General features: G+C 45.1%; 1 protein-coding gene across 1 annotated transcript in view; it reads left to right on the plus strand.

Moving 5' to 3' along the window:
- Positions 1-23,902, plus strand: part of CLUAP1 (clusterin associated protein 1) — a 66,883-nt gene that overhangs the window by 29,499 nt on the left and 13,482 nt on the right. Inside the window, 4 exon segments of the mRNA XM_075319387.1 lie at positions 1,940-1,993; positions 1,996-2,121; positions 2,662-2,757; positions 16,201-16,284. Coding sequence (XP_075175502.1) covers positions 1,940-1,993; positions 1,996-2,121; positions 2,662-2,757; positions 16,201-16,284 — 360 coding nt within the window.

Here is a 23,902-nt window from a genome sequence, read left to right on the forward strand (position 1 = left end):
GAAGGGGGAGGAGGTGAGCTGTGACAACTATGGTGAATGGTGGATCCTGTGTTACTGTATACAGAGGTGTTATTAAACTTTGTACAGGAGGGGGAGTAGGTGAGCTGTGACATCACCTATTATGAATGGTGGATCCTGTATTATCTACAGTATATAGTTATCAGTCGTACAGGAGGAGGTGAGCTGTGACATCACATTGTGAATGGTGGATCCTGTGTTATCTACTGTATATAGAGGTGTTATCAGTCCTTTGTACAGGAGGAGGTGAGCTGTGACATCACATATTATGATGGTGGATCCTGTTTTATTTACTGTATTTAGTTAACAGAGGAGGAGGAGGTGAGCTGTAAAATCACGTATTGTGAATGGTGGATCCTGTTATCAGTCATTGTACAGGAGGTGGAGGTGAGCTGTGACATCATATTGTGATTGGTGGATCCCTATGTTATCTACTGTATATAGATATTACCAGTTATTGTACAGGAGGGGAGGAGGTGAGATGTGACATCATATTGTGAATGGTGGATTCTGTGTTTTCTACTGTCTATAGGTGTTACCAGTCATTGTACAGGAGGGGAGGAGGTGAGATGTGACATCACCTATTGGTAATGGTGAATACTGTGTTATCAGATTGTACAGATGGAGGAGGTGAGCTGTGACATCCCTATTGTGAATGTTGGATCCTGTGTTATCTACTGTATATAAAGATGTTATCTGACATTGTACAGGAGGAGAAAGACAGCTGTGATATCACCTATTATGAATGGTGGATCCGTATTATCTACTGTATATAGGTATCAGTTGTACAGGAGGGGGAGGAGGTGAGCTGTAACATCACCTATTGTGAATGGTGGATCCTGAGTTATCTACTGTATATAGAGGTGTCATCAGTCCTTTTTACAGGAGGAGGTGAGCTGTGACATCACATATTATGAATGGAGGATCCTGTTTTATCGACTGTATTTAGTTAACAGTTATACAGGAGGAGGAGGTGAGCTGTAACATTACGTATTTTGAATGGTGGATCCTGTTATCAGTCATTGTACAGGAGGTGGGGTTGAGCTGTGACATCATATTGTGATTGGTTGATCCTATGTTAACTACTGTATATAGAGTTGTTACCAGTCATTGTACAGGAGGGGAGGAGGTGATCTGTGACATCATATTGTGATTGGTGGATTCTACTGTAAAACTGTATATAGAGGTGTTTCCAGTCATTGTACAGGAGGGGAGGGGGGTGAGATGTGACATCACCTATTGGTAATGGTGAATCCTGTGTTATCAGTCATTGTACAGGAGGAGTAGGTGAGCTGTGACATCATGAATGGTGGACCCTGTGTTACCTACTGTATATAAGGTGTTATCTGGCATTGTACAGGAGTGGGAGGTGAGCTGTGATATCACCTATTGCAAATGGTGGATCCTGTGTTATCTACTGTATATATAGGTGGCCCCTTCATTGTCGGTACTGTCTGTGATGATATCGAGATTGTTGAAAAGTGTTCTGTGCCGATCATGAAGTTTGAGTCTAGTATAAAACCTTGTGGGCAATGTGAAAATTGCAAGACCTCAGATTTTTTTGATATATAGGTAGTAATATAAATTGTAAAAAACCCCAAACATTAAATCTGGCTTAAACATGGTGATTTTTCTTGTGACACCGCCCCTTTAATTGATGGCAAATCCTCCCCGATCCTGATGTTGGTCTTCACATTGGTGATCGCTCTGCCTCCGGAGCCGTCCATGTAATGGGGCCGCCCTGCAGATCCCTGCCCGCGGTCAGAGGGGTGTACAGTTTGGGTATTGGGGGGCTCACTGAGGGGTAATGCTATGGCTTTCTACCGCTCCATACTACAGTCATATGCCAAAAAAAAGCAGGCAGCTGCAGTGTAGAAATGTTGCAATTAGGTTTCACCTTCTTCAAACTTTTTTTTTTCAGGCCACCAAAGCTCACATCAAGCTGAACACCAAGAAGCTGTACCAGGCGGACGGCCCTACTCTGTGAAGGAGCTGCTGAAGGTCACCACCGTGCTGTACAACGCCATGAAGACCAAAGGCTTTGATAACGCCCAGATCGGGGATGAAGACACCGCCACATTCAAGTTTGACTTGGGAACTAAAGTGAGTGTTGCAGGAATCCCAGTTTTTCTAAAGGGCTGATGAGGACGGCCGTTTACAAACTATTTTGTTACACAACTGCTGTGAACTCGGGTGACCTCATGAGGTCATCACAGTTCACTGCCGTGGTTCTCATGCAGCACAGTGTGTTAGGCTGCAGTGGCTGCTCTCCCAAATAATGGTGAATGATCTAACTGGCTTCAAACACCAAACCCAAACTGAGCCTTACTCACCCTCCTCAGGTCCAATACTGAGACTCCACCGCTTCTTCCGTGGTCTATTATAGTCATACAACTGCTGACATAAACCTACTCCAAGCCACCTGAGCTCATTGATTGCCTGCAGCGCTAGTGACAATAACAGACACTGGGAGCAGCGGATCTGGCATGGACCTGGGGAGGGTGAGTTAAAGTGCAGTTTGTTTGTTTTAAACAAACTCCATCTTTGAGATGAGGGTTTTCCAAAAGCGGAACACCCCTTTAAGTTTATCTCCATGTCATTATACTGCTGTTGTTAATTCTGTCTTTTGCCTTTATTCTTCAGATTACTGACCTAAAGAATGCCAGACAGCTGGCATCCGAAATAACCTCAAAGGGAGCTCTGCTGTATGACATCTTGGGCAAGGAAGCTGACCTGAGAGTAAGTAAAAGGCTTGTTAAAGCGGTTGTCTGAGATGGGGATCATACTGCGTATGACTATACACATACAGATGTGAGGGATTCCTGATCGCCTTTTCCCATGTAACTCATGCAGCAGCATGGAGGACATTATACAGCAGTACTGAGCAGTGTAGCTGTGAATCCAGCAGCATGGAGGACATTATACAGCAGTACTGAGCAGTGTAGCTGTAAATACAGCACTGACATGATATAAATACAGCAGTACTGAGCAGTGTAGCTGTGATCCAGCAGCATGGAGGACATTATACAGCAGTACTGAGCAGTGTAGCTGTGAATCCAGCAGCATGGAGGACATTATACAGCAGTACTGTGAGCAGTGTAGCTGTGAAACCAGCAGCATGGATGACACTTATCACAGCAGTACTGAGCAGTGTAACTGTGACTCCAGCAGCATGGAGGACATTATACAGCAGTACTGAGCAGTGTAGTCTGTGAATCCAGCAGCATCGAGGACATTAGTACAGCAGTACTGAGCAGTGTAGCTGTGAATCCAGCAGCATGGAGGACATTATACAGCAGTACTGAGCAGTGTAGCTGTGAATCCAGCAGCATGGAGGACATTATACAGCAGTACTGGAGCAGTGTAGCTGTGAATCCAGCAGCATGGATGACATTATACAGCAGTACTGAGCAGTGTAGCGTGAATCCAGCAGCATGGATGACATTATACAGCAGTACTGAGCAGTGTAGCTGTGTATCCAGCAGCATGGAGGACATTATACAGCAGTACTGAGCAGTGTAGCTGTGATTCCAGCAGCATGGAGAACATTATACAGCAGTACTGAGCAGTGTAGCTGTGTATCCAGCAGCATGGAGGACATTATACAGCAGTACTGAGCAGTGTAGCTGTGTATCCAGCAGCATGGAGGACATTATACAGCAGTACTGAGCAGTGTAGCTGTGAATCCAGCAGCATGGAGGGCATTATACAGCAGTACTGAGCAGTGTAGCTGTGTATCCAGCAGCATGGAGGACATATATACAGCAGTACTGAGCAGTGTAGCTGTAAATACAGCACTGACATGATATAAATACAAGCAGTACTGAGCAGTGTGAACTATGACTCCAGCACTGGTGTGAGATGTAACACTTACTAGAAAGCTGCAGCTACTTCCTTTCCCTTCACTCTGCATAGACTTTAATAGGCAGCCTAACATCTGCTTCCTCAGTGGGCTGGCAGTCTGTCTTGTTTAATAGTGAACGACGAGTTCAGGTGGCAGAAGAAGTGGCTCATAAGTGTAGAAAGAAGCAGATTTATCTGTCGGATATCTTCTAATTACTCGTACTATTGATTTATTCTAGTTTGTTGAAATGACGGCGTCCACCTAAAACGTCCGTCTTATCCTGTAAAGTGATGACAGGTGACTAGGATATGCCATCAACATAATTTTAGCAATAGTTTGAGCCCTGTTAATGAAGGCTCTGCAGATCTTCAGCTCCTGTTTTTTCCCTGCGCTGTGGTTTCAGGTCTCCCATTGCGCAGCGCAGCACAGCTAAACGCTCATCTACGGAGCCTATTACATATTCTATTTATTCATTTTTTATTTATTTTTTTTTAATCTAGAACCCCCATTGTAAATGCCATCACTTAATACGGTGGAAATACTCCTTACAGGGACCCTGTCAGGTCCTATATGCCTTGTAACCTAGAAGCAGGGTGATGTGTGGCCTAAAAACCCCTTCATACCCATCCCTGTACTGTAATACTGTGTAAAATGAATTTATAAAAAATGTTTTACTAGGAGCTGCTGATAAGTCTTTGGCTTTGTGATTTTTTTTTTTGTTTCTATGGTAACAATTGTTACATCACATAAAAGCCTTATGTGTCTAATATATGTTTTAAAAATATTGTGTTTGTTGCTTATGGCAACAGTGTTCTACTAATGCGATATTCACAGCAACTGAGAGCAGAGGAGGGATAAAATTCTTGTTTCTGCAAGGAAAGTCCACAAAGGATATTCCTGGTGATATGTCGCAGGCATTGGGGGATCAATGCCCTTCATCTTCCACAGATAAGATCTGCTTTGCCAAATTTAAAATGGGCCACTTCAGCACCAATGATGAGGAACGTCCTGGACGAGCGAGAGTGGTTGTTGTTTCGGAGATCATCGATGCTGTGCGCAACCTCATACTGGAGAATCCACCAATTTCAGCTAAAGCAATAGCAGACATCAGGGGGATTTCCCGTGAACTGTGAACGTGTTTATCCGTGAACATTTGGACATGAGGAAGCTTCTGCAAAGTGGGTCCCCAAATGTCTGACAACAGATCAGAGAAGCAGTGAGTGAAAACTTCCCGGGCCATTCGTCAGCGTTTCCGGTCTGATGAGAACTTCCTGGATCTACTGGTCACTATAGACGAGGCCTGGATTTATTTGTATGACCCTGAAAACAAGGAGCAGTCAAAAGAGTGGAGGCAGTGGTTCTCCTCGTCCAAAGAGGTTCAGGGTGCAAAAATCAGCCACTAAGGTGATGGCGTCTGTGTTCTGGGATAAGGAGGGCGTGCTGCTAGTGGACTACCTTCAAAAGGGTTCCACCATCAATGCATGGTATTACATTGACCTTTTGGACCAATTGAAGGCAGCTCTGAAGGACAAAAGGCGCGGAAAGCTGTCCAAAGGAATTTTGTTCCTGCAAGAGAACGCCTCCGCTCACACTGCACAAGCGACCACGGCAAAACCGGCAGAACTGCGCTTCCATGGTGACCACCCACCTTATTAACCAGATCTAGCTTCCTCAGATGATCATCGGTTTCCAAACCTGAAGAAACACCTCAAGGTACCAAATTTTACACCATTTCTGATACCATGGCTGCTACGGATGCCTGGTTTGAGGTACAACCGAAATGCTTCTTTTTGCTAGGCTTACAGAGCTTGGAATACCGATGTAAGAAGTGTGCTGACATCAGTGGAGAGTATGGGGAATAAATGTAAAGTTTCATCATGCTATCTGGTTTCTTTCTGGGAAAAGCCAAAGACTTATCAGCAGCCCCTCGTATAACTCACATGTTCCGTATGTAAATGAGCAGAGGGACTAGTCCCCAGGGCGTCGTTTCGCCCTGTCTAGTCTGCCCTCTTTCCTTGGTGTCATGCCCCTGTGGGCGTGATACCATGTATTTACATGAGCGACGTCACCGCCAGCTCCTGGAATCCCGCGTGTGCACGCTTCTCATATGCGCATTCACTTTTTTTGTTCCTTTTTTACTGAATCTTTTTGGTGTCAGGGGACGAAGGGTTATACTCAATTACCATTTTTTTTCTCCTTTTTATTACGCCTCCTGAGGTGACACAGACTAAGCACACGGTCACCGGTGACACATGATGTGTATAATTAGAAATCCGAGACTGGAATCCGAGGCGAAGCGGCAGCCAATGCGTACACACAGACCGCCACGACGCCTCCTCCAGCCCATTACTCACCGCGGATAATGAGCTGCACCTCGCTGTGATGGATTGCAGCGCTCACAGTCCCAGGCAGCGCCGCGCTCACCCCCATTCTTTAAATTTGAGAGATTTAAATAGCCGCTGAATAACGTCAGAGGAAGCGCCTTCTCCCCCGTAGACTTCACCCGCAGATCATCTGGATATGGAGCACCGTGTGCAGGGGCCATTGCTTAAAATGTTGGTGTACTTACTGTGCTGCACATTCTACCTGACCCTCGTAGTCTGGACCAGCGGCAGCCTTACCCCAACCCACCAGGCCAATCCTATGTTCCCAGCCCAGTGCAATGTGACAGGTCTCACCTGGACGGCTGAATCATCAAGGCCCCTGTGTACGGAGAAGAGGGCATTAGTGCGGTAGAACTGGCATATCAATATAGCAGAGCTGACTTGGTTTCAGTGCCGACTTGGCGGTAAAGCAGAGTTTGTCACAGAGACCAGGGAGAATGGGCACAGCAGTATAGCAAATTTGGCTCAGGGGAGGAGCCGAATCTTCAGAGAGTTGAATGCAGAACTGGTGCAATAGTATTGTGTTGTGAATACGTTTTCCAGTTTGGGGCTCCCTCTTGTGGTCAGTGCTGGCGGTGCTGTTGATGTGTGGAATGATATCCACATACCTGTGGAGGACAGGCAATCAGGGTCAGATTGGGACTATATAACTGAGTAGCTTTCTCTTGTTACTTGCCGGTGGTCAATGTCTCCTGTGTGTTAAGGACATTCTGTAACCAGGGACTAACATGTAATCTCAACCCTATTTTAAAATGTGCAATTTTTATTAATATTCATTAAAATGTACCCACAAACAGACACACAAACATATAAATGAGAGTGGATCACGTTATCCTTGTAAATAACCAAGGAGTTTTATATACACACTTACTTTAGGAAAGGGAAACTAATATAGCCCTATAAGGGTAGTGTATCCCTACCTAACAACGGAGGGTATGACACCATAAGTTACCGGGCGCCCCCGTTCCACGTCGGCTCTCCCTCTTTCTGACCCTGATATAGGGATGGGATGGAAAGCCCTATAGTGGTGCTTGCACAGTACAATATATGAGTTCCCAAATGGTAATACTCCTCCCTATATTGTTTTCCTTAGATCAAGAAGGTATCAATTTACTGATCTATAACCAGATCTGCTTTAATACTTTTTTTCTGCTTTAATACTAAAGGCCCTGTCACACACAGAGATAGATCTGTGGCAGATCTGTGGTTGCAGTGAAATTGTGGACAATCAGTGCCAGGTTTGTGGCTGTGTACAAATGGAACAATATGTCCATGATTTCACTGCAACCACAGATCTGCCAAAGATTTATCTCTGTTTGTGACAGGGCCCTTAGGCTTGATTCCTATTTTGTCTGTGTGGAGTTCATGGTGGAATGGGATCATTCCCTGCTGGTAGTGACTGTATACTTAGCGCCATGATTCTGCAAGGTTTGTGTTTGACATGCTTGGTATTAATTATCATCTGTAAGTGTTTTTGGATACCAGTAACAGAGTGCTGATACAGTGGGGGAGAGGTTGTGTGACCTCAGGATTTTTCCATATCAGAAGTGCTGGTATATATTAGGGTTTTTACGGCTGCAGACAGTTGCTCTTTCCTATCCTTTCCTAAAAAAAGATAGTTTGGGCCTCACCTTTGCTGAAATCTGTCTTTTCTGGTTTTGTATTGTGTTTTTCTATATCACTGTAGTCTTTACATGTGGGGGGCTATCTATCTATCTTTGGGGACTGCTACGAGGCAGATTAGATTTTTTATATCTCTATCTGTGAGATTATTTAGTTCTCCGGCTGTGTCGAGGCGTCCAGGTCATCGAAGGCTTGTCCCACGGCTACTTCTAGTTGTGTGTCAGGATTAGGTCTGCAGTCCGTTAAGTTTCCAGCCACTCTGTTACCTTTTTGGGATTCCGCATTTTATGATCCTCCTCGGTCCTTGAATCATAACCGTATTGGTGTGGATGCCAGTTACCTGATGTGATGGTGAAATATGGTGGGTTGTGTATCATGTTGTGTAGATTCGTATTTTAGGCGTGGTTCACTGTCCATTCTCTGTATTGCTTGTGTGTACATTGTATTGCCTGTAGGTAATCTCCCCTTGTAGTTTTCCTGTCCGTCAGTCTGGGGGGCCTGGGATCTACCTAAACTCTCTGCTTGCTTGAAGAATTGGTCAGTCATTCTGGGTGAGACTTACAAGAGAGAAGAAGCAAGGTTGGACTTCTGAGGGAGAAGCTGATACCCCAGAGAGACTGTGTGAAAACCCGATTCCCCTGAAGAAGGACTTCTGGAGGAGTATGACTCATCCCCGGGACATTTATCGCTTACTGGACCATATTCGTGTTTCTGGACTATTTTTACCCTCTGTATGGTGGATTATGTTATGCACCGTTTGATTTGCTTGGATTAAATGTTCTTTGGATTGTTCCATCATCTCTCGCTCTGTTGATTGTGTGATATGGGAGAAGGACCCTGTCACACCTGAATACTCAGGCATTTATCTGCTGCCTGAGCTGACCTATAGGCATGATGTCAGAGTCTTGTGTGGGTTTGCCAGGACAAACCAATGCACTGAGGATCAGAGCGAGCCGATGGTAGGAGGAGGTCGCAGCTTCCGGTACTGGATCCAGGAGTGATAACATAATTTCCCATTTTCTGTAGCGGGGAAAAAGATCCACCCCCCACTTCCTGTAGAGAGGAAAAAACCCCGTCCCCAATTCCTGAAGAGAGGAAAAAACCCTGCCCCCACTTCCTAAATATCGGAAAAAGCTCTGTCTCTACTTCCTATAAAGGAGAAAAGTCACGCCTCCACTTCCTGAAGAGAGGAAAAGTCACGCCTCCACTTCCTGAAGAGAGGAAAAGCCACGCCTCCACTTCCTGAAGAGAGGAAAAGCCACGCCTCCACTTCCTGAAGAGAGGAAAAGCCACGCCTCCACTTCCTGAAGAGAGGAAAAGCCACGCCTCCACTTCCTGAAGAGAGGAAAAAGCACTGTCCCTACTTCCTGAAGAGAGGAAAAGCCACGCCTCCACTTCCTGAAGATGGGGAAAAAGCACTGTCCCTACTTCCTGAAGAGAGGAAAAAGTACTGTCCCTTCTTCCCGAAGAGAGGAAAAAGCACTGTCCCTACTTCCTGAAAATGGGAAAAAGCCCCGCCCCCACTTCCTAAATATAGGAAAAAGCACTGTCCCTACTTCCTGAAGAGCGGAAAAGCCACTGTCAGTAATCTTGCGTATTCATTGGACTGTCAGTAATCTTGTGTGTTCCTTTGGTGACTGTCCGTAATCTCGTGTGTTCCATGGGTGACTTCTCGTAATTTTGTGTGTTCCTTGGGTGACTGTCCGTAATCTCGTGTGTTCCATGGGTGACTTCTCGTAATCTCGTGTGTTCCTTGGGTGACTGTCAGTAATCTCGTGTGTTCCTTGGGTGACTGTCAGTAATCTCGTGTTCCTTGGGTGACTGTCAGTAATCTTGCGTGTTCCTTGGGTTACTGTCCTTAATCTCGTGTGTTCCTTGGGTTACTGTCCGTAATCTCGTGTGTTCCTTGGGTTACTGTCAGTAATCTTGTGTGTTCCTTGGGTGACTGTCAGTAATCTTGTGTGTTCCTTGAGTGGCTGTCCTTAATCTCGCATGTTCCTTGGGTGACTGTCAGTAATCTTGTGTGTTCCTTCGGTGACTGTCCGTAATCTCGTGTGTTCCATTGGTGACTTCTCGTAATCTCGTGTGTTCCTTGGGTGACTGTCAGTAATCTTGTGTGTTCCTTCGGTGACTGTTCGTAATCTCGTGTGTTCCTTGGGTGACTGTCCTTAATCTTACGTTTTCCTTGGGTGACTGTCAGTAATCTCGTGTGTTCCTTGGGGGACTCCTTAATCTCGTGTGTTCCTTGGGTGACTGTCCTTAATCTCGTGTGTTCCTTGGGTGACTCTCCTGAATCTCGCGTGTTCCTTGGGTGACTGCCCTTAATCTCGCGTGTTCCTTTTGGGTGACTCTCCTTAATCTCGTGTGTTCCTTGGGTGACTGTCCGTAATGTCGTGTGTTCCATGGGTGACTTCTCGTAATCTCGTGTGTTCCATGGGTGACTTCTCGTAATCTCGTGTGTTCCTTGGGTGACTGTCAGTAATCTCGTGTGTTCCTTGGGTGACTGTCAGTAATCTCGTGTGTTCCTTGGGTGACTGTCAGTAATCTTGTGTGTTCCTTCGGTGACTGTTCGTAATCTCGTGTGTTCCTTGGGTGACTCTCCTTAATCTTGCATATTCCTTGGGTGACTCTCCTTAATCTCGCGTGTTCCTTTTGGGTGACTCTCCTTAATCTCGCGTGTTCCTTGGGTGACTCTCCTTAATCTCGCGTGTTCCTTTTGGGTGACTCTCCTTAATCTCGCATGTTCCTTGGGTGACTGTCCTTAATCTCGCGTGTTCCTTGGGTGACTCTCCTTAATCTCGCGTGCTCCTTGGGTGACTGTCCTTAATCTCGCGTGTTCCTTGGGTGACTCTCCTTAATCTCGCGTGTTCCTTTTGGGTGACTCTCCTTAATCTCGCGTGTTCCTTGGGTGACTCTGCTTAATCTTGCATATTCCTTCGGTGACTGTTCGTAATCTCGTTTGTTCCTTGGGTGACTGTCCTTAATCTTGCGTTTTCCTTGGGTGACTGTCAGTAATCTCGTGTGTTCCTTGGGGGACTGTCCATAATCTTGTGTGTTCCTTGGGGGACTGTCCATAATCTTGTGTGTTCCTTGGGGGACTCCTTAATCTCGTGTGTTCCTTGGGTTACTGTCCGTAATCTCGTGTGTTCCTTTTGGGTGACTGGCCTTAATCTCGCGTGTTCCTTTTGGGTGACTGTCCGTAATCTCGTGTGTTCCTTGGGTTACTGTCCGTAATCTCGTGTGTTCCTTGGGTGATTGCCCTTAATCTCACGTGTTCCTTGGGTGACTGTCCTTAATCTCGTGTGTTCCTTGGGTGACTGCCCTTAATCTCGCGTGTTCCTTGGGTGACTGCCCTTAATCTCACGTGTTCCTTGGGTGACTGCCCTTAATCTCGTGTGTTCCTTGGGTGACTGCCCTTAATCTCGTGTGTTCCTTGGGTGACTGCCCTTAATCTCGCGTGTTCCTTGGGTGACTCCGTCCATCACAGATAGTTTTGCCCACAAACGTGAAATAACTTTGCATCTGTTGGGCACAAGCTACACTGTGCGGGTTCTCGCTGGACATACCCACGAGCTCACACTATGGCGGTAAGATATCAGCTTATTACTGAGAAATAGCTTCAAATTAGGTCATGGATGTAAATGCAGCACAGAGTATTTCAGGAAACCTATTGAATATGTACGAGGCCTCTTGTCATAAAGAAGGTGACGTTATTACGGTGTATTTCAGGAACATGCCGCAATCCAGCTCCGGCGCCCTGGGCCTGACCTAGATTACTGGCTGTAATATATTTGTCTCCGTCATGTGTGACACAGTATGGCGGCACTATAACTGCTGCCGTCCCACCAGGAGCTCCGGTGTGCGCCTACCATTAATCTGCTGGAACATACAAGGGCGAAACGGCGTCATGTCATCAGTCTCCTGACCCCACACATCTCTGCTGGACGGGGGTCTTCCATTTATCACTTCCAGGTGTATAGTCAATGGGGGCAGTCATATGTATTGTCCTAGTTTATAAGCGGAATCTCACTTCTGGGCTGCGCTGCATTCAGAGCTGCGCTTCATGTCATTCATGGCGGAGATATATCCAGTGAGATTCACAGAGGAAGAGCGAAAACTCCACTCATCAGTCAATTTAATTGCCCTTCAAGTCACCTTCTAGATACATTACTTGTCTTTTAATCCTCAGTATTCACAATTCTGGCTTCAGAGCTGAAATCTTCTAGCAGCAGAATAGTGAGTGCAGCTCTGGATTATAATACAAAATGTAACTCGGGATCAGTACAGGATAAGTAATGTAATGTGTGTGCACAGTGACTGCATCAGCAGAGTAGTGAGTGCAGCTCTGGAGTATAATACAGAAGGTAACTCAAGATCAGTACAGGTTAAGTAATGTATGGTGACTGCACCAGCAGAATAGTGAGTGCAGCTCTGGAGTATAATACAGGATATAACTCAGGATCAGCACAGGATAAGTAATGTAATGTATGTGTACAGTGACTGCACCAGCAGAATAGTGAGTGCAGCTCTGGAGTATAATATAGGAGGTAACTCAGGATCACTAAAGGATAAGTAATGTAATGTATGTACACAATGACTGCAGCAGCAGAATAGTGAGTGCAGCTCTGGAGTATAATACAGGATATAACTAGGATCAGTACAGGATAAGTAATGTAATGTATGTACACAAAGACTCCACCAGCAGAATATTGAGTGCAGCTCTGGAGTATAATACAGGAGGTAACTCATGATCAGTAATGTAATGTATGTACACAGTGACTGCACCAGCAGAATAGTGAGTGCAGCTCTGGAGTATAATACAGGAGGTAACTCAGGATCCGTACAGGATCAGTAATGTAATGTATGTACACAGTGACTGCACCAGCAGAATAGTGAGTGCAGCTCTGGAGTATAATACAGGAGGTAACTCAGGATCAGTACAGGATCAGTAATGTAATGTATGTATACAGTGACTGCACCAGCAGAATAGTGAGTGCAGCTCTGGAGTATAATACAGGAGGTAACTCATGATCAGTAATGTAATGTATGTACACAGTGACTGCACCAGCAGAATAGTGAGTGCAGCTCTGGAGTATAATACAGGAGGTAACTCAGGATCCGTACAGGATCAGTAATGTAATGTATGTACACAGTGACTGCACCAGCAGAATAGTGAGTGCAGCTCTGGAGTATAATACAGGAGGTAACTCAGGATCAGTACAGGATCAGTAATGTAATGTATGTATACAGTGACTGCACCAGCAGAATAGTGAGTGCAGCTCTGGAGTATAATACAGGAGGTAACTCAGGATCAGTAATGTAATGTATGTATACAGTGACTGCACCAGCTGAATAGTGAGTGCAGCTCTGGAGTATAATACAGGAGATATCTCAGGATACATAATGCTGTACGCTTTATTTAGGTGATATATAGGCTAGCCTTCGGTAGTTCTCGCCTGCTTTGCTATCACAGGGCACAGGCTCACACAGGGGTTTATGTAGAGGCCAGTTTGCTATTAGATCATGGGAGCAGAAGCAGACGGCCCCGAGGAGCCGCACTTGAGCTGATGGTGGGCACGCGTACCCCGGGGCCGGCGCGGACCGCTCTCCATCTGCCGGTCTCTGCAGGGCGTCTGTGCCCATCTGTTTGTAACAAACCAATATAATTCTGTGCTGAGCGAGGTGACTGCTTTCATGTCCGGGGTGCAGTGCGTATATTTAGATTGCTCATGTTTTATTCTAGCGGCCCCTGTGCTCCTTTTTTCTAGGTTGTGTCACATATGGGAATAAGCGCTATTTTTACCTGCAGCATTGGATGCGCGGCAGGGGACGGCGTCGCCTAATTTCAGCTCTGAAGCCATCCTATTGTGAATCATCTCAGCCGCGCTTTCAAGACATTTTCCCACAGAAACAGAATATATTCAATGAACAAACAGTGACGGGATCGGTAATGAGATCTGTAGGTGGAGAGGGGTGCGGACCGGCCCGGTCTGTGTCTGTACGACGGCAGATTACAGCCTCAGCTTGTACCGACCATCTTCTGTCTTCTCTCCTCTTAGGAAAATAAGACTTAAAGGGGCTGTCCAGGCTATGTGAGCAAAATACACTCCTTCTATGCCTTTTGAACTCCAAATAATAAGATTTGTTTTACGAGCGCTCGGGAAAACAATACAGCACATACACTTAGTATGGTGTCCTCAAAGAATTAAAGAATTCTCTTTTATTAGTACATGTGACCGGTTTATAGAGGGTCACAGACCAAGGACAAAGGTCCCTCTGAACTATGAACCAACAAGAGCAGTAGGAGCGTGAACAGAAATGTGAAACTTCTCCGCCCATCAGTGATAGCTGAATCCTATGACAGCATTAGCAGTGTTTAAAGGGTTAAACAGCAGAGATCTGAGCACACTCTAGTCTCTGCCGTTAAAGGCTTCTATAGTGTATAGTTGCTGCACCCCCTCTATACATGGGGACCCGGTGTAGGACTGTGAGCGCAATTCACTCCTTCTATGCCTTTTGAACTCCAAATTCGGGAAGATTTGTTTTACGAGCGCTCGGGAAATCAATACAGCACACACTTAGTATGGTGTACGCAAAGAATTAAAGAATTCTCCTTTATTAGTACATGTGACCAGTGTATTTAGGGTTACAAAGGACAAAGGTTCTTCAGAACTATGCACCAATAAGAGCAGTAGGGGCGCAAACGAAAATATGAAACTTCCCCACCCAACATTGGCTATAACACAAGATGGACACAATGAGAACAAAATGGATTTGGCTCTCACAGCCACCAGGGGAGGAAAGCGAAGACTGATCTGCACAGACCTTAATACTGTACTAGCCGTATATCACTTTCTCCAGCTCGCTCCCTCTAGTGGCCACTCTGTATGTAAAAATGGTCCATACATTTATATATACAGGCTCATATGAGGGTTTCTTCATTCTGATTGGCTGCCAGGAACACTGACAGCCAGTAGAGATCTTAAAAATCAACAAAAAACCTGGAACCAGAATATCCCTTTAAAGTGGACCACCATAAATAAAAACTACTTTTTAGAAGGGTCCTCCGACAATCAACTGATGATAAAGTATCTCTCTGCCGCCAATGCCGAGCGATCAACTTTAATCTAAGAAAATTCCAGAAGTGTTTTGTTTTCCTACAGCACTCCCACAGGCGAAATAAAGTATTACACCCCTGCCTGTCACAGTTCTGCTGTGTAGAGCATTTTGCATTTGAAAATGCTCTATGTGTCTTGTGCACTTGCTGACAGGTTGTCTTTCAGCACTAAGGTCCACGCTGGTTTTAGGAGGTGCCTTCACAGATGCACCTTGTTCCTGGTGATTGCTCTGTTTCTTTACTGGGCTTGCTCTGTCTGAACTTCACCAGTTGTACTTCCTGTTTTCTCAGTGTGCTCTTGGCTCCTGTCGGGTGTAAGTGTTCTGATCTTGGCTTCTGACCTCGGACCACTTCCTGACCACGTCTCTGTCTGCTCCCTGAACCTTATACATTACCTCCTGGCTTCTGACCTCGGACCTCTTCCTGACCACGTCTCTGTCTGCTCCCTGAACCTTATACGTTACCTCCCGACTTCTGATTTCGGACCTCTTCCTGACCACGTCTCTGTCTGCTCCCTGAACCTTATACGTTACTTCCTGGCTTCTGACCTCGGACCTCTTCCTGACCACATTTTTGTCTGCTCCCTGAACCTTATACATTACCTCCTGGCTTCTGACCTCGGACCTCTTCCTGACCACGTCTGTCTACTTCCTGAATCTTATATGTTACTTCCTGACTTCTGACCTCTTCCTGACCACATGTGTGTCTGCTCCCTGAACCTCATACGTTACCTCCCGACTTCTGATTTCGGACCTCTTTCTGACCACGTCTCTGTCTGCTCCCTGAACCTTATACGTTACCTCCTGGCTTCTGACCTCGGACCACTTCCTGACCACATTTCTGTCTGCTCCCTGAACCTTATACGTTATCTCCTGGCTTATGATCCCGGCTTGTCTGACTACCCTTCTATTCATACTGCTCGTCGTGTCCAGCATCACACTGCCCATTCATATTAGTGGGTGGACAGTGTAATGAACAAGCACTTCATTATTTTTTTTTTCTGCATTGTCTCAGGTGACCTGTTTGCAAGTAAAGTGTTTGTTGCTCTTTCCCAAATTGCGCGTTGCTCGCTGACATTGACGCCTCACCTTTTCTGCGCCGCACAAAGCATATCTATAATTGATTTTGAGCTGGGGCAGATCGCGCCTCTCTCCTCCAGAGTCTTGAGACTGGACTTTTCCCTGTGTAATAACATTCATTGTCATATTTTGCAGGATTTGAGAGCGGCCGCCATCGCCCGTCCTCTGGAAATTAATGAGACGGAGAAGGTGCTGAGGATGTCCATCCGAGAAGTTCTGGTAAGTTCATGGCGATTCCCTGACCCGGCCACCCGAGCTCTTCTGCGGGGGAAGTCTCAACTCCGATATTTGTGATGTACTGATTTTTAATGGGCTACCCCATAAACTATATCCAGTCGTAAATAATAACACTGGGGATCAAGTGGATGAGACCTCCAACGATCCCAAAAGTCCCCTGTGTGATTGAGCCACTAGTACACATGTGCGACACACCACTATTTACAGTTGATTGACCAGTGGCCGTACATGCTTACTACTCCTCCTTTCTCTCTCACATGCTCACTGCTGCTCCATTCTCGCACATGCTCATTGCTGCTCCTTTCTCTCTCACATGCTCACTGCTGCTCCATTCTCGCACATGCTCATTGCTGCTCCTTTCTCTCGCACATGCTCATTGCTGCTCCTTTCTCTCGCACATGCTCATTGCTGCTCCTTTCTCTCGCACATGCTAATTGCTGCTCCTTTCTCTCGCACATGCTCATTGCTGCTCCTTTCTCTCGCACATGCTCACTGCTTTTCCATTCTCGCACATGCTCATTGCTGATCCTTTCTCTCGCACATGCTCATTGCTGCTGCTTTCTCTCGCACATGCTCACTGCTGCTCCTTTCTCTCGCACATGCTCATTGCTGCTGCTTTCTCTCGCACATGCTCACTGCTGCTCCTTTCTCTTTCACATGCTCACTGCTGCTCCTTTCTCTCACACATGCTCACTGCTGCTCCATTCTCTCACATGCTCACTGCTGCTCCATTCTCACACACATGCTCACTGCTGCTCCATTCTCGAACATGCTCATTGCTGCTCCTTTCTCTCGCACATGCTCACTGCTGCTCCTCTCTCTCGCACATGCTCACTGCTGCTCCTTTCTCTCTCACATGCTCACTGCTGCTCCTTTCTCTCACACATGCTCACTGCTGCTCCTTTCTCTCACACATGCTCACTGCTGCTCCTTTCTCTCACACATGCTCACTGCTGCTCCTTTCTCTCGCACATGCTCACTGCTGCTCCTTTCTCTCGCACATGCTCACTGCTGCTCCATTCTCACACACATGCTCACTGCTGCTCCATTCTCACACACATGCTCACTGCTGCTCCATTCTCGAACATGCTCATTGCTGATCCTTTCTCTCGCACATGCTCATTGCTGCTCCTTTCTCTCGCACATGCTCACTGCTGCTCCTTTCTCTTGCACATGCTCACTGCTGCTCCTTTCTCTTGCACATGCTCACTGCTGCTCTTTTCTCTCACACATGCTCACTACTGCTCTATTCTCGCAAGTGACTTTTTCAAGTCCTACAAACGAGCCCTTCTTTAAATCATTCCATGACACCCGCCATACATTTATTGTGCAAGTCGGAAGCGTGTGTATGGAGTGGGCTCACACAGTGTATAACAGATTACAGCCACTAACAATCGCAGGTGAAGTGGAGTTTCTCCCATGATTGTTAACCAGTTAAATCCCGCTGTCAAACTCTGACAGCGGGATTTAATATGCACCAGCATAGGAGACGCACCATTTTAAGCACCCATCGGAGAACACGTGATGTGATCATGGGTCGCCATTGGGTCACTTTGACAGCCTGGGGTCTGCTGAAGATCTCCGTGCTTGTCATTACAGCGATCCTTTGAAACCTTATTGTGGCCGAGCTTCAAAGGAGAGTGTGATTTTTGCTACATACAGCAATGCTATGGCACTGCTGTATATAGTGCAATAGTGCAAGTGATGAGACGATCGCAGCTTCAAGTCCCCTAAGAGGACTATTAAAAACAGTGAAAAGTTAAAAATTATAAAAAATAAATAAAAATATCTGTCAAGTCAGCAGTCTTTCCCATGATTGTGTAGCCTATTTTAAGCGCTTAGGAAGCCTTTACAGGTGTTTTGTGGTAATTATTCTAATTTTCGGAGATAATGACTTTTGGGTTTTCATTGGCTGTAAGCCATTATCATCAACATTAACAGAAATAAACATGTGAAATAGATTCCTCTGTGTGTAATGACTCTATATAGGAATAGATCACTGTGTGTAATGACTCTTTAATATATAGTAATAGATCACTCTGTAATGACTCTATATAATATATAGGAATAGATCCCTCTGTGTGTAATGACTCTATATAATATATAGGACTAGCTCCCTCTGTGTGTAATGACTCTATATACTATATAGGAATACATCCCTCTGTGTGTAATGACTCTATAATATAGGAATAGATCACTCTGTGTGTAATGACTCTATATAATATATAGGAATAGATCCCTCTGTGTGTAATGACTCTATATAATATATAGGAATAGATCCCTCTGTGTGTGTAATGACTCTATATAATATATAGGAATAGATCCCTCTGTGTGTAATGACTCTATATAATATATAGGAATACATCCCTCTGTGTTTAATGGCTCTATATAATATATAGGAATAGATCCCTCTGTGTGTAATGACTCTATATAATATATAGGAATAGACCCCTCTGTGTGTAATGACTATATATTATATAGAAATAGATCCCTCTGTGTATAATGACTCTATATAATATATAGAAATAGACCCCTCTTTGTGTAATGACTCTATATAATATATAGGAATAGACCCCTCTGTGTGTAATGACTATATAATGTATAGGAATAGATCCCACTGTGTGTAATGACTATATAATATATAGGAATAAATCCCTCTGTGTGTAATGACTCTATATAATATATGTGTTTCCATTTTGTATTGAATTACGGAAATAAATTACGGTAACTTTTTGAGGATATTCTAAATTATTGAGAAGCCCTTGTACTGAGAAGATGTAGAAAAGTAACTTGGTGCCAAGTGACAGCCCCGGATATTGCCAGCGCTCCCCGCTGGAGCTGATTTTCTTCATTATATTCCTTGCACATGTACACAATGTTCACCAGAGGAGCCATCGCAGCCTTCAATCAAGCGGCCTCCACTTTTCCGCCGGGTGGAAGTAAATGTAATTCAGATCCTCCGCAAACTCGGTGCTCGAAAACGATGCGGTGCGCGCTGCTAATCAATATTTGATAGGCATGTCACTGTGCAGCCTGGACGATGCCATGTTGTACACCTGTGAACTGGTGGTAGAAATCCTCCCACTCTCAGAGGAGAAGCGCAGAATGAGTCACAGGTGCTCAGGTCGATCATTTGCCGTTTTTTGGGGGTTTTTTTTAGTATAATTTGGAAGAAAAACACTGCAGGGTGTTAAAGGGACAGTCCAGGTAAACCTAATTGACTGTGTTGTGCCTATTCCGGATACTAAGAGGCATTGCAAAACACAGGGGTTGTCATAAGAGCCGGGTTGCACCAATATTTTATTTCTCAAAAACTCCCGACTTTTCGGGAAACATATACCGTCCTCAGAAAACCTTCCGATTCCACATTTTATATGGAATACCGTACTACAAAATACTCCCACAAATGCAGGCCATTGATTGCAAAACAAAATTTGTTATTTTGCCCACCCAAAGAAGTAATTTGCTTAATAAATGAAGTCAAGATCATGTTGCAAAAATGAGCACACCTCAATGAAAGTCTTAGGAGCAAAGCTAAAGTTTAGACTGCAAAATTCGTAGCAAGAAAGTGCTAATTATTCATTAAAAAGGTGTCCAGGAGAGAGGTGATTATATAAGGACACTTAACAAAGAAAACTCCTTTTTTCGTGCTGTCATCAATGGCACCACATGGAAGAGCAATGGCACCACATGAAAGAGAAATGTCACAGAAGAATCGTGAAGGCTACAAGATTAGCAAAGCTTTAGCAATCTGATACTGGAGTAAAAGTGATACAAAAATGGAATTGCAATTATCTGACAGAGACGTCCAGGCCGACCACAGAAGTTACCACCTTAACAGGAGCGTCTTCTGATGAGAAGGGTTGAAGACAATTGACATGCAAGTTCATTGCAGTTAGTTTAAGAAGTAGAAATCCAAATCGGATGAGTGTTTCGCGTAACCTAATACTGCGTACGCTGCAGAGGAATGACCTTGCATGGTTGTCATCCACAAAGGAAGCTTCTCGTAAAGGCCAAGCACATAAAAGCCGCCTGCAGTTTGACCGGACCCATGCTGAAGGATAGGATGCAGGAAACGTTGCATACATTGGCGGAGGATGGTGTCACAAGAGGCTGCGTGGGGCCTGAGAAATGTATATAGAAGGCTATGTGAGGGCTCATAATGTATATAGGAGGCTATGTGAGGGCTCATAATGTATATAGGAGGCTATGTGAGGGCTCATAATGTATATAGGAGGCTATGTGAGGGCTCATAATGTATATAGGAGGCAATGTGAGGGCTCATAATGTTTATAGGAGGCTATGTGAGGGCTCATAATGTATATTGGAGGCTATGTGAGGGCTCATAATGTTTATAGGAGGCAATGTGAGGGCTCATAATGTATATAGGAGGCAATGTGAGGGCTCATAATGTATATAGGAGGCAATGTGAGGGCTCATAATGTATATAGGAGGCTATGTGAGGGCTCATAATGTATATAGGAGGCTATGTGAGGGCTCATAATGTATATAGGAGGCTATGTGAGGGCTCATAATGTATATAGGAGGCTGTGTGGGGCTCATAATGTATATAGGAGGCTGTGTGGGGCTCATAATGTATATAGGAGGCTATGTGAGGGCTCATAATGTATATAGGAGGCTGTGTGGGGCTCATAATGTATATAGGAGGCTATGTGAGGGCTCATAATGTATATAGGAGGCTATGTGAGGGCTCATAATGTATATAGGAGGCTGTGTGGGGCTCATAATGTATATAGGAGGCTGTGTGGGGCTCATAATGTATATAGGAGGCTATGTGAGGGCTCATAATGTATATAGGAGGCTATGTGAGGGCTCATAATGTATATAGGAGGCTATGTGAGGGCTCATAATGTATATAGGAGGCTATGTGAGGTCTCAATGTATATGGGAGGCTAATTGAGGCTCATAAATATATATAGGAGGCTAAGTGGGGCTTTTACTGTATATAGAGATTTATGTGGGGCTCATACTGTATATAAGAGGCTATATGGAGGCTCATACTCTACATATACTGTATATAGAGGGGTGATGTGTTGGCTCACATCGTATATAGAGGGGCTATGTTGGGGCTCATACTGTATATAAGTGGTAATTGAGGGCTCATACTGTATATAGGGGCTCATATTGTATGTAGGGGGCTGTGTGAGTGCTCATGTGGGGGCACATGATGCTGCTGGTGACAGGGGCTACACGTCAGTGATGGTATCCTAAACTCACAGATGTTCTGCTCTATATTGAAAGACAAGATGCTGCCATCACTCAGTGCTCTTGGTAGACGTGCGCTCTTCTGACATGACAATGATCCAAAATGCACATCTCCGGTAAAAGTGAATCGGGGGCCGAGTGTCTCCTGATTCTTGATCTGACCCAACCGAGCACCTATGGGAAATTCTGAAGAGGCGAGCTGCCATCACTCCTCATCCAGACACTAAAACAGCTCGCTGTTGAAGAATGGAAAAAGATAGATGCCGCCAACTTGCTGATTCCAGGCCCAGAAGACTTGGAGACTTGGTGCTGTCCTTAAATATCATGGAGATCATACAAAATACTGGGTGTAGTAGTTTTGTTCATTTTTGCGCAAAACTGAAGATTTTTTTTAAAAGTTATATTACCTTATAGATATTCTGCTTGAATTGCAGTTTTTGCACACATTATATACCCGGGAGGGGAGACACAGTTATTTCCACTGCGATCACCTTGTCGTGAAAATGTACGCAGCCCCCCTGCTGACCGCCTGCGTCCCCCCTGCTGATCGCCTGCGTCCCCTCTTCTCTCTGCCTATAGCACCTTCTTTTCTTCGCCGCTGACATCTGTCATGAGAAGCCTCGTCCTGCTCTACAATTTCCGCTTATAATTAGCGGCTGAACCAGCCTGGAGCCGAGGAGGCCGATGAGCGGCGACGCCACATTACCCTGCACCTGACTCTTTAGCCTTCATACTTAGTAGAGGGTTTTTCAGCTGCCGCATGTAATAATCATGGATGGCATGAAAGGATCTTCTTTCTCTACTTGTCCTGGAAACAGTTGATTGATCGCTCAGCCTCTGATCATCCGGGGATTGCAGGAGGATATATATATATATAACGCACACTGCTGCAGATTTCGGGCTGCTGCACAATAAGACGTTCACTTGTCTCCATCAAGGTGACTTTAAAGCGATCTTGCCATGTTCATATATATGCACTTAGATGACAGAATATGGAGCATCCCCTGCAAACGCTGTGATCAGGGTTAATGGGGCAGTAATATTGGATCCAGCATTAATGGAGCCTGATATGTGCTGGATTTTGAGCATTAAGATTTATGGGTTGTTAATGGGTCCGTAAACTGGATAGAAGATTAGACGTCTCCCGACGTTTGTTTCCACTGTGAACGGATGGAGAAGTCTCCATGGACACGCGCCCCTCTCCATACATATGTATGGAAGTTTAGAAAGTTTTCATAACTCCAGTAGGCCATGTTCACACAATAAGACGTTGAGGATTGAGATCTATAGGTCCGTAAACTGGATATGCCATGAACCAATAGTCTCCCGACGCTTGTTTCCGCTGTGAAATAGATTTATGGGTTGTTAATGGGTCCGTAAAGTGGATAGAAGTTTAGAAGTCTCCCGACGTTTGTTTCTGCTGTGAAAGGATGGAGAATTCTCCATGGACACGTGGCCCTCTCCATACACTTCTATGGAAGTTTAGAAAGTTTTCACAACACCATTAGGCCATGTTCGCACAATAAGACGTTGAGGATTGAGATCAATGGGTCCGTAAACTGGATATGCCATGAATCAATAGTCTCCCGACGTTTGTTTCCACTGTGAAAGGTCGGAGAAGTCTCCATGCAGACGTGGCTTAGAAAGTTTTCACAACTCCATTAGGCCATGTTCACACAAAAAGACATTGAAGATTGGGATCAATGGGCCCGTAAACTGGATATGCCATGAATCAATAGTCTCCCGACGTTTGTTTCCGCTGTGAAATGACCGAGGAGTCTCCATGCCGACACGGCCCCCTCCATACACTTCTATTAAAGTTTAGAAAGTTTTCACAACTCCACTAGGCCATGTTCACACAATAAGACGTTGAAAATTGAGATCAATGGGTCTGTAAACTGGATATGCCATGAATCAATAGTCTCCCGACGCTTGTTTCCGCTGTGAAAGGATGGAGAAGTCTCCATGGACACGTGCCCCTCTCCATACACTTCTATGGAAGCTTAGAAAGTTTTCACAACTTTATTAGGCCATGTTCACACAATAAGACGTTGAGAATTGAGATCAATGGGTCCGTAAACTGGATATGCCATGAACCAATAGTCTCCCGACGCTTGTTTCCACTGTGATAGTATGGAGAAGTCTCCATGCCCACTCTCCCCTCTCCATACACTTCCATGGAGGCTTTGAAAGTTTTGACAACTCCATTAGGCCATGTTCACACAATAAGACGTTGACTTGTCTCCATCTAGGTGACTGTGAAGCGATCTCGCCGTGTTCATATTTATGCACTTGGATGACAGAATATGGAGCATCCCCTGGAAACGCTTTGATCAGGGTTAATGGGCCAGTAATATTTGGATCCAGCATTAAT

The sequence above is a fragment of the Anomaloglossus baeobatrachus genome, chromosome 7, assembly GCF_048569485.1.
Source record: "Anomaloglossus baeobatrachus isolate aAnoBae1 chromosome 7, aAnoBae1.hap1, whole genome shotgun sequence".
In the NCBI taxonomy this organism is placed as follows: Eukaryota; Metazoa; Chordata; class Amphibia; order Anura; family Aromobatidae; genus Anomaloglossus; species Anomaloglossus baeobatrachus.